Source organism: Chrysochloris asiatica, unplaced genomic scaffold, assembly GCF_000296735.1.
Source record: "Chrysochloris asiatica unplaced genomic scaffold, ChrAsi1.0 scaffold00312, whole genome shotgun sequence".
Classification (NCBI taxonomy): domain Eukaryota; kingdom Metazoa; phylum Chordata; class Mammalia; order Afrosoricida; family Chrysochloridae; genus Chrysochloris; species Chrysochloris asiatica.
The window spans coordinates 1,048,636-1,060,236 of record NW_006408830.1 but is presented as its reverse complement, the minus strand read 5'-3'; the positions used below and the strand labels follow the sequence as shown (position 1 = coordinate 1,060,236).

Below are 11,601 nucleotides of genomic sequence, written 5' to 3'. Positions count from 1 at the left end.
TTTTACTACCAAATGTAACTATTTGACAGATACTTTGTGGCTAAGAAAAAGATTTATGTTTAATGAGTCTGCTTCTTTGCCCATGAGGTTTCAAGAATAACTTGATACTGTTAAATGATATTAGTTTTGGGTAGTTCATCACTGAGTTAACAAATCTAACTTCTTTGGACTGTAATTTGTCCTGTACCACTGGTTTCAGAAGCAGAGTTGTGTTCTAACCCACCGCTAGACAGCTCCTTCTCACCTCTGACCTTCCCAGTTTTACTACTTAGAAGGTAGCCCTGATATAATCTTGTTGGAAACATCATGAATATATTTTGTGAATATTTCTTTTTGTTTTCACTGAGATGGTATTGTTTAGTCATTATTTTGTGACCATGGCAACTTAATTGTGTTTTAGTCCTTGAGTTTATAGCATGGAAATTTGGGAACTTCTAAACCTGTATCATTCCCTTAGGAATGTGTGAAGGAGAAATTGAATCTCTTGCATGAATTTCTGAAAACTGAAATCAAGACTCAGTTGTGCGACTTAGAAAGGAAATTGCATAAAGAAGAATTATCAGAGGTGAGTCTCTTCTCTGCATCCTGGCTTCTAGAAGCGTCTCTTTCCATGTAACTTGGCTCTGACCAGGGAGGCAGAGTAATCTCCAGCCCTCCTTGTTGCCTGATAATATTCAAGGAAACACATGTTTTCTTCTTCTCTTCTTGCCACGTGTTTGCATTCACTGCTACTTAAATTATCCTTTCCTGCTGTAGGAGGGCTACCTGGCTAAAGTCAAATCCCTTTTAAATAAAGATTTGTCCTTGGAGAATGGAACTCATGCTCGGGAAGTGAACGGCTGTGTAGAAAACGGGAGCCATACTAGTGGTGTGCACCGCAGAGTGGGAATGGCAGAGGCCAACAAACCTTCCAAACTGGTTTCAAAACGTCGCCTGTCCCGGAGAAGCAAGTCCGATGGAGAAAGCAAGCGTAAGAATATTTGATGCCTTCTAAACCTCAGTGGACACCTGGTTTGCCCCTAGAGGACCGGTCACACTTGGAACCATAGTTAACCCTGGGTGATATGCCCCAGTTGGTTTCTTATGAATGGACACAAGAGTATTACATCCTTCTCAATAGCTCATGTGCACACCTTTCAGTCTGGGCTGTGCCCACCTGTAGAGTAATAGATCTCCCAAGATGACTAAATATCTGAGAGGTGATTAATTCGATGGGAGCTACTAGTATTACATTTAAGAAATTACATGCCTATTTCAGCTAAACATAAATTAGCCTTCTTCCCAGTTTATAGGCAAAGTAACTCTTGGGAATTGAACAAATGAAAGAACAAGGGGCTTGAGCCCAAGTCTGATTCTCATCCAGACTTGATCTTTTATCAATCTAAGAGGAGGTTCTATCTCCTTGTCTGGTACTGTGGTGGTTGGACCCCTCAAATAAAAACACAGGTGAAGATGGCTCAGAAAACCAACTGGTGCTAATTGCTGACATTAGCACGTGGGTATTGATAGCATAAAAACTAAAGGATGCTCAACTCTAAGAAACCCTGGCTGCAGTAGCTTGGTAACCTAAAGAGACACACCGTTGTGGACTTTTCTATTCACAATGGCTTTTTTCTTGTTTCTTTTTTTTCTCTAAATAGTTGAAGTTTCGCCTAGCCCCAGGATTACAAGGAAAGCCACCAGGCAGACCACGATCACGTCCCATTTTGTGAAAGGGTCAGTATCTAATGACAACTGGCCTTTTTCTAAAGGCCCATGTTTCTTGGTGAAAGATGATTAGACGTCTGTATTGCATAGGTTTTTCCTTACAGGTTTATTCATGAGTAGCATTTCTGAAGACCTCGTCTTTTTTTCTCTTACTATTTGTTGTTGTTAAGTGTCGTCAAGTCAGTTCCAACTCATAGCGACCCTGTATAGGGTTTATGAGGAGTGACTGGTGAGTTTGAAACACTGACCTTGGACTCTTAATATAGGAACCTTCAAATATGTTAAAAGTTAGTGAGGTTAGCATAATGAGCCCCCAAATACCCATCACCCCGTGTCAACTAGTGGTCAGCTCATGGCCCTCTTTTCATTTCTACCCCCACATATGCAGTCCCCCAATTGGGTACCTTTGAAACAAATCCCATGGCTACCATCATCCACAAACATTTTGGTGTCTTTCTAGAAGACAAGATCTCTCCTTTTGAAGTAAAACATAACTACTATTTTCATGCCTCACAGAATGTAACAATTCCTTATTATGACATATATAGTCTGTGTTTTATATTTCCCCATTTGTGGCAAATATTGCAGGCAGGCCTACACAGCATTGCATTTGGTTAATTTGTTTTAGACTTTCACCTTATAAATTCCTTCCCGCTCATTTTCTTGCTATTTATTTCTTGAAGTAACTTAAATTATTCAATGACGTGTTTAGATTGGGCTGGTTCCATTCTAGTGTTTAACGTGTTCCCTCGGCTCATGTTTCCTGTGAGCTGGGGAGTTAGGTCTATAGCTTGACCAGCTTTCAACTGACTTCTTTCTAGGCGGCAGTGTGTTTCTCCCACCAGAAGTGTATAATAGCTTTTCTCTTTGTGATATAATAGCAGCCATTGATCAGTGTCTAGATCCTGAATTTCGTACAGGCTGCAAAGCAGTGATATTCTAAACCCGCCACTCAAAGCAGCTTTAAACGTGATGTTTCTGTCACCATCTTGGCCATGAGGACTTCTGCTGGGCGAGACGGTACCAATGTTTTCAATGGTTCCTAAAGAGAGTGTTCTTGGTAGGGAAGAATTTAGGCCATTTAATGCCCACTGGAGGGTCAGGAAGGAGCCTGGTGGTGGTGTGGATTAGGCATTGGGCTATTAATTGCAAAGTTGGCGGTTCAAACCCACCAGCCACTCTGGGAGAAAGATACGTCTGTCTACTCCTGTAAAGATGTACAGTGTTGGAAACCCTGCGTAGGGTCGCTGTGAGTTGGGAGCCACTTGATGGCAGTGGTTTGGGTTTGGGTTTGGAGGTCTAGAACCTGCTGAACTAACTGTTGACCTCATTCTATGGCAGCCCTGCCAAACGGAAACCTGATGACGAACCTGTAAGAACAAACTCAGAAGAGTCTACTGATGAAGAAGAGAAAGACCAGGTAGACATTTTCACATTTCTTTACTCTGCCTTATTTTTGGTATATTTGCTGGTGATCATGACTCATGTCTGATCTGTCCAGGTGGACTTAGCTCCACTAGAGGGCATTAGAACGCATTCTAGGACCCAAGGCAAAACAATGTATATCAGAGGTAGACCCAAGTGCTCAGCCGGCCTCTGCCCCTCACAGGGAGCCCGGTAACTTCAGTCTTTACGGTCTGCTTGCCTACCGCCTTAGCTGCAGATTCATGACAGTCTGACTAGCAGATGTGACATGGTAAGGCACTGGCTTGTGATAGCAGATCAACTCCTTTCCCCCGTCTAGTTTTCCTGTAACTGGAGACATGTAAAGTTGTTATTTACGGCATCTGCGTAGACTCTGTTGGCTAAAAAGCTGATGGCCAGCCTCCAACATTGTTGTTATAGTGCAGCCGAGTCTGTTCCAACTCACAGAGACCCAGTATAGGGTTTCTGAGAAGTGTCTGGTGGGTTTGACTCACCGACCTTGTGGCCCAGTGCATCATATTATATGTGTCTGTTCCATGTGACTTCTGAAGGATCAGACCTAAGTAATACCAGGTGGTCAGACACTACTGATTACCATTTCTGTTTTGCTGCAGGCTTAGCAGACTAAGGGGAAGCCTTGGGGTTTACCTGCCTGGTAACGATGACACTATTGATATCTGGGGCCAGATAATTCTGTGGAGGGACACTCTGCAGTGTAGGGTATTTGCAGCATCCTTGACCTCTGCTCATAAGATGCCAGTAGTACCACGATCCCCCTCCCCAGCTCCTGCAGTTGTGACAACAAAGCCATCTTCAGACATTGCCAGATATCCCCTGGAGCTAGAGTCGTCCTAAGTGGGTAGTATTGGGCTAAGGAGGCTATCACAGTATCATTTGGCTAGGCTTTGACAGCCGACTATAAGATACAGTAATTCTCACACTATTATTTCTTAGAAATGAGATGTTATTGCTCACATTCATTACTCGCATAGCTATTCTTAGGTTTAGTCTGACTGCATTCTCAACTGGGAAATTGAGACACAGAGGGACAGAACTTGTTCAAGTCATGTGGCCAAGTCTCTTGCTGTCTAGGAAAAAGGTGAAATAAGCTGCCTCTTATAATATTGGTATCTCTGTTTTTATGAATGTACCTGTTTTAGAGTTGTTGCTTATACCTTTCTCTTCTGGAGGGTTTTGTCTCCTATCTGGGTTCTAATAGGACGCACCAGAGCATTGTTTCCCAAGCTTGAAGCTGCTTCACCGGCAGCCTGTGAGGGGCTTGGGGGCTTCGTCAGTGAACACTTGTACAAACTGTTTATTCTAAGATGTTAGAACAAGACTTAGCTTAGCCAACCAGTGGGATCCCATGGTATTGTTGGACTCTTAAGTTATCAAATACAGTAAGACCTTCAAAAGGTGGAGCCTGTATAAGTGGTAATCTGTCAGAGATGGAACTCTCCGTATTTCCCACTAAAACAAGGAGTAGGGAAGTGGCGAGGCTGTCTCAGGTGGAAGATTTGTGAGAACGGGACAAGGGAAAACTAGGCAGTCCAGTTGAGTTCTGACTCTTTCATGTTTTACTGTAAGGTTTTCTCTTGGTATTAAATACAAAGATAATCTTACTTTGGTTGGTTGAAAATTTTAAGAACTTATATTTTTAAAACTAGTATATATGTATTTGGTAAAAATTTTAAATGGTATGAAAGGATATTCAGTATATAGCTCTCCCTCCTACCCTGACCCCAGGCCTTCAGTTTGCCTTTTTAGAGGCAGGCCTATACCAGTTTTTCTTATATTAATCCAGATACACACACTCACACACACACATACCTGAGGGGACTTTAAAAAGCTCATGGAAAATTCCTTTTTTTTTTTCCCCTTCAATTTCATTTTGTAACTTCCTATAACATAGAATAAAAAATATATATATATATTAAGGAGAAAAATAGCATTTATATTCATACATACATGTTGTGGTTGTTGTTGTTAGGTGTTGTCAAGTCTCTTCTGACCCACAGCAACACTGCGTACAACAGAATGAAACACTGCCTGGTTCTGTGCCATTGTGTCAATCCATCTCGTTGGGGGTTGTCCTCTTTTTTTTTTTTTTTTGCTGACCCTCCACTTTACCAAGCATGATGTCCTTTTTAATATGCCCAAAGTATGAGAGATGAAGCCTTGCCATCCTGGTTTCTAAGAAGCATTCTGGGTGTACGTCTTCTAACACAGATACGTTCTTCTGGCAGACCGATATTCTTCTGGCAGACCATGATACTTTCAATATTCTCCAACACCATAACTCAAATGCATCAGTCCTTCTCCTGTCTTCTTTGTGCACTTTCCAAATTTCACATGCATATGAGCTTATTGAAAAGATCATGACTTGGGTCGGGTGCCCCTTAGTCCTCAAGCTGACATCTTTGCTCTTCAACACTTTATAAAGAGGCCTTGTGTAGCAGATATGTTTAATGCAATACATTGTTTGATTTCGTAATTGCTGCTTCCATGAGTGTTGATGGTGAATCTAAGCAAAATGAAGTCTTTGACAACTTCAGTGTTTTCTCTGTTTATCATGTTAGTTTTGGGTCCTGTTGTGAGAATTTTTGTTTTCTTTATATACATAATTCATACGTATATGTATATATAAAATGTATGTATATTGTTTTTAAGTGCTGTTGAGTTGGCTTCAACTCATAGCCACCCTGTATGGGGTTTCTGATGCTTTATATCTTTGTGGACGCAGAAAGCCTCATTTTTCTCCTGCTGAGGGACAGGTGGGCTTGAACCGCGGACCTTGTGGTTACATTTTATATATATATATACATGCACACACATGTATATATACATATAAAGAAAACAAAGGTCTTCACAACTGTACTGAAAAGGACCATCATGATAAATGAAGAAGGATAGATTGATGTTGTCAAAGACTTCATTTTGCTTATGTATCTGTGTGTCTGTCTGTGTGTGTATGTATATGTATGTAAGTATATATACACACATACACACACGCATACATATAAGTCCTGGTATGGTGCTGCAGGATAATACACTGGGCCACAAGGTCAGTGGTTCAGACTCACTACCTGCTCCTTGGAAACCCCATACAGGGTCGCTCTGAGTTGGAACAGATTCATTGGAAGGCACTTCATAACACACTGTGTATATCTGACTCATAGCAAACTGGTGAGCCTGAAGCACTGGTGTTGCAGTTTAATCCGACTTTGCAGTCCTGCGCATTATCCTGCAGTGCCACACCAGGACTCCATAGATGTATATGAGGGGACTTAAAAAGTTTGTGAGAAAATGAGATGGAAAGATAGTGAAATTTTTCCATAAACTCTTTGAAGCCTCCATGTATATATCACCTATCTTTCTCTTAAAAATTTTTATTTTGAAGTAATTATACACTCATAGGAAGTTGCAGAAATAGTACAGAGAGATCCTGTGTAACCTTCCCCCAGCCTCCCCCAGTGGTAGCATCTTACATAACTGTAATACAATGCTCAAAACCAGGAAACTCGGTGTTGGTGCAGCCTACAGACTTCATTCCGCTTCCCCTGGGTTTTGCACGTACTTTTGTGTGTGTACGGTTTTATGGAGTTTTATCACATTTATGGATTCCTGTAACCTCCATCTTAAACAAGGTATGGGTCAGCTTCGTCACCATAATATTGGCATTCCTTTTAAATTAAAGAACTAAATACAGACATCCTGAAGAGGCGCATATTGTGAGCTGAGTGAGCAGTGTACTAGGGTTTCCTTCTCAGAAGAGCTAGTGTTGGATTTAGATTGTCATCACCACTTCCTGGCCGAAGTCCCAAATTACTGTTCTGTTTTGTCCTTCTCCCCACCCACTCCCAATATTAAAGAAACTGTACGTGAAACGGAGCATCTTGGAGTCTTTTTACATAGCACACTAGGTAATAAGCAGACATGTGTCTAACTAGCTCCTGTGTCTCTCCTTGGTGTTGGGGGTGATGGTATGGTAATACCAGACTGATGGTTGCTCAGATCTTCTCCTCCAAACCCAGACCCCTCTTTCCTACTGTTTTTAGACATGTTAAAGAGATTTATGTAATATTTATGCTTTTGGTTTTGAACTTCCTTTGAAACACATTTCCTTTTTTCTTTTTCCTTCTTCTCTTCCCTCTACATAGGATGAAAAGAGACGCAGAGTTGCCTCCCAAGAACCGTAAGAACAGTTACTGTGCTTTCTTTTTGTTCTGCGCAATATGTAATCTAGAATACTGAAATGACTTCTCTGGGAAGTTTAACAAAGAAGAGCTTTATAGTACATTGCCATGGCAACCATAGATCTGTTAAAGAGGTCAAATTTGGGGTCAGATTATTAATCTTTTGATTCAGGTAGAATTCTCTTTATTCCTTGCAAAGCGTGAGCAGGCTGTTCTTATCAAGCCCTGCTTTGAAGATCAGATTTGTATTAAATATAAGATGTTTAAGAAACATGTGTCTTTCAGGGCTTCTGAGATGAAGGTTACTTTTGGGGAGGGTCGTAGGAAAACTGCTTCTGGGGGAGGAGTCTGTATAAGTCACACTTGGGATGTGTTTTATTTTGTTTGACAGAGTTGCTAAAGAAGAGCTGAAAAGAGTAAAACCAGGAACTACCACGGAAAGGAAAGAAGTAAGAGATGAAAAAGTAAAGCCTCTTCCTCTGTGTTGGTTGACCCTCCCTTAAGCTCCCAGAGTCCCCATTTGGTCCAGGGATGGGGCTAGAGGTTGGGGAGTGGGTCAAATAGAATGACTTTTTTTAATGATCAAAATGACCTTGGCTTTGACTAAAACACTTTTCAAACTAGATTTTTTGGTTGTTTTCTACACAGAAGATGGGTTGTTAGGCTGTGGTGATCCTAAATCTTCCAGTGACACACGTGAGGGCCTTTTCTGATTAGTCAGTGAGTCAGGGATCCAGCCTGCCCCTTGCCTGCCTGCCTCTCTTGCTGGCGAGCTCTTTGTGAAGATGTAGCTTTCAAACATGTGAGGTAATAAAAGTCGATAACATCATCCCATCTGCAGTTGTTTTCTTCCCTGGGAGATCTGACCTGCCTTTCCCTCATCCTCCAGCTCTTCAAGTCTGAGAGCCTCTGAACTGCTTTCGGGGCTGGGAGGAGGAATGAGGGCTTCTGACACTGGAGACTTGACTATTAGGCAATGTTGCCCCAAACGACAGAGGGCTGGTGTTGTGATTACAGGTGATGGAGCAACACTGGCTGCCATTTTTAGTTTGTTGGATGCTAAGACATTGATGAGAGGTTTCTTACAGACTTGGGTAGGTGGTGAATATCTTTGCAGAAGACCTGGTAAAAGCTTTGCTATTTGTTTTTGTTAAGTGCTGTTGAGTTGGTTTTGACTCATAGTTACTTTGCTATAAGGGGGATTAAACTAAGATGTACATTAATTAATTCTTGAAGCATTTGATACTTGAAGGTAGTCTTTAATCACCTTTCCTGCCCTGATACTAGTTCAAGTTGGACAACCAGTTAGTCAGTTTTGTTGTTTAGTGCAGTTGAGTCCGTTTCGATCCATAGCGACCCTGTGTAGGGTTTCTAAGAAGCAGCTGGTGAATTTGAACCACCAACCTTGTGGTTCAAACCGACCTTGCAGTCTAGCACATTAGCCCACAGTTAGTTGTTGTTGAGTGTCGTTGAGTCGGTGGTTTCAACTCATAGCAATCCTGTATAGGATGTCTGATGGATTGGCTGGTGACCTTGAACTACCAACCTTGCAGTCCAGCGCATTAACCTGCAGTGCTACACCTGGATTCCCAGTAAGTCAGTGTTGTTGTTAAGTGCCATCGAGTCAATTCCAACCTATAGCAATTGCGTATAGGGTTTCCAAGGAGCACCTGGTGAGCTTGAACCACCGACTTTGTAGTTCAAACTTTGCAGTCGAGCTCATTAACCCACATCATCACACAACCTCAAATTCACTTCCAAACCAGGTGGGTCTAGTGAGAAGGAACTGGGTTCAAGGTTGGAATCCCTTGCCTGTGGTCAGAGTGCCCTGACTGCCTTCGTTTGCTAGGAATGTCTGCAATATGTGTCTTCTCTCGATGTTACAGATCTCTTCATAAACCAACCACACATGGAGTTTTCTTTTGTGGTAAAATATATACATATGCAGTGTGTGGGGTTCTGAGCTTGAATTCAAGTTGAGTTGTTTTCTGGAAAGGTGTGCTTAGCTGTTTAAATTCAGCTTCAGCATGATGGGTGGTCTATGTTTGTTTTAGAACTACTGTCTAAATTGGAGTCCTGGTGTAACGCTGTAGGATAAGCACTGGACTGCTAACCACAAAGTTGGAGGTTCAAACACACCAGTCACTCCTTGGAAACCCTACACAGGGTCTCTATGAGTCAGAACTGATTCGATGGCACTTAAGAAGACTGTCTAAATTGGGTTGTGTTTCTTCATCCCTTTATTATAGATATTCTAGTTTTGCTATAAATCAGTAATGAGTTGTCAGTACTCACAGAGGAATTCGGGGGTAAAATACTTGAATTACTATGTGGTAGGACATGTCGTGTAAGAGTTTGATCCTTTTCTGCTTGCCTTCTCTGCTAAAAAAAAGGTGGGGGAGAGAGAAATTAGTCTCAAATGTAGATAGTTTTACCTCTAACTATGCTATAGGATCAGTTTGGATATTTCCTTCCATAAAACCTTTCAGGAAAGACTTTAAAAAAAAAAAAAAAGAGGACCAAATGGAAAAAAAATACACATCTTTTCTTCTCTACTTAGGTAGAAAAGAGACTCAGGAGTCGAGCCAAAGAACCGTAAGTACAGCTGGTGTGTCTTTGTGCTTTCTCTGAGACATAATTGTGAAAATAAGTGTTCTGTAACATAAAAAATTGTACATAACAAATTGAGGCAGACGGTTAGGGGACTGAACTATACTGAGTTCTGCTTGTGAAAGGTCAGACCACCACAGCAAATGTTGATGTTGACTTTGATTCCTGCTTCTGACCCAGTGGTGGCCCCTTGGGGGTGATCACATAGCAGTCTGTCATGTGGTCCAAGGTCGCTGAGGGTGTCTCTGTATTCATTTCCTCTCACTGCGAAAGCACTGTCACAAGCCTCCAAAGCTCAGTGTTAGAAAACTGTAGGCATTCCTCACCACACGCACATCCAGGGAAGATTTCCTGAGTGTGAGTCTGCCACACAGTGGCTGTCAGCTGGTCTTGGCCAACCTTGGTGGGACTGACTGGACTGTTTGTAACTCCGTTAACCTGGGCACACTCCTGGCAGTAGCCGAGTATGAGAGAGAAGAGGAAAGAAGCACTTTCCCCAGTCCACAACTGATCAGTGCAGATGAGATGGGGCCCCAAAACATCAACGGGAGGGTAGACCATCTGCCTAGAATGATGAGCCCTGGCGGAAGAGGGCCCACCCATGCAGTCTGCCTTCTGAGGTTGCTATGCAGATTGTATGTTAGACCAGCTCTTGGGAACCAAACAAGGTTAGCCTCTTGCACTGCAGGATACCAGAACGCAGTAGAGACTGGTATTTAACAGCATTGAGCCAGAGGGTTGATAGTATTTCGAAAATCTTAGGTTTGCAGAAAGAGATACGCTTCAGGTGTTCTGCAGTGAAGATGCGCCTACCCTTCAGCTCCAAATCTGGGGAGGAAGCTATGTAAGCCCTCCTTGGGGCTGCTTGAAATGGTGTTGGGGTTCCCGAGCTGCTGACTGTATTGTTTTGTGTGACAGAACACCTAAACGGAAGCCTAAGGAGGAGCCGGACAAAGGAACAGTATCAGGAACTGATGCCGAAAGGGAGGAGGAAGGAGACAAGAAAGTAAAGACTGACTCTTTGTTTCATATCTCCACCTTATTTTTATGTGAACCCATTTCAGTGAGAGAAATAATAGTGGGTAGGGGCTCTGGGTACAATTCGAGCCCTTCTTGCCCGTGGGGTGACTCTGGGCAATTTCCCTGATTTACCACTTGGGGACTGGTGGGAACACATGTGTCCCTAACACATAGTGAGGGTTCAGTGCATCTGTAATGGTGAAGAAGGCTGTGTGTGTGATCCTTCCACAGAAAGCATGTCATTTAGGGGGCCTTGGTGAACCCCAGTGCCAGCCATTCCCCTGCTTCTTCACCTCTCACCGTTGCCCCTCACCCACCCCCACCCCCTGCCTCCAGCTTAGCTAAGTGAACATGTTTAAACCCTGTCAACGCCCCTGGAGCCAGGCCTGGTCCTCTGTACCAGCAGAGGACAGTGAGGTTACCTGCCGGGCAGTCCTCCTGCTGGAACTCGAGAATGGAGAGCAAGGCAGTGCTGTGTACAGGAGCCTAAGCTATGGAAGCTGTTTAGGCCTGTGACTAAGAGGTGAACTGGGATTAGTCACTAATTGTCACTCTGGTTTTCTGCTTATTGAACTCGGAAATGAATGAGGGAGCCAACGTTACAGACTTCCTGGGGCAGGACCGTTCTCACTTCTGACCTGAC

At 42.8% G+C, this 11,601-nt stretch overlaps 1 protein-coding gene across 1 annotated transcript in view; it reads left to right on the top strand.

Annotated features, from left to right (window-relative positions):
• Positions 1–11,601, top strand: part of DNMT1 (DNA (cytosine-5-)-methyltransferase 1) — a 51,520-nt gene that overhangs the window by 9,334 nt on the left and 30,585 nt on the right. Inside the window, exons 3-10 of the mRNA XM_006875160.1 lie at positions 458–565; positions 757–970; positions 1,641–1,716; positions 3,049–3,127; positions 7,293–7,327; positions 7,720–7,792; positions 9,889–9,923; positions 10,857–10,944. Of these exons, the coding sequence (XP_006875222.1) occupies positions 458–565; positions 757–970; positions 1,641–1,716; positions 3,049–3,127; positions 7,293–7,327; positions 7,720–7,792; positions 9,889–9,923; positions 10,857–10,944 (708 nt within the window). The remainder of the gene's footprint in view (positions 1–457; positions 566–756; positions 971–1,640; positions 1,717–3,048; positions 3,128–7,292; positions 7,328–7,719; positions 7,793–9,888; positions 9,924–10,856; positions 10,945–11,601) is intronic.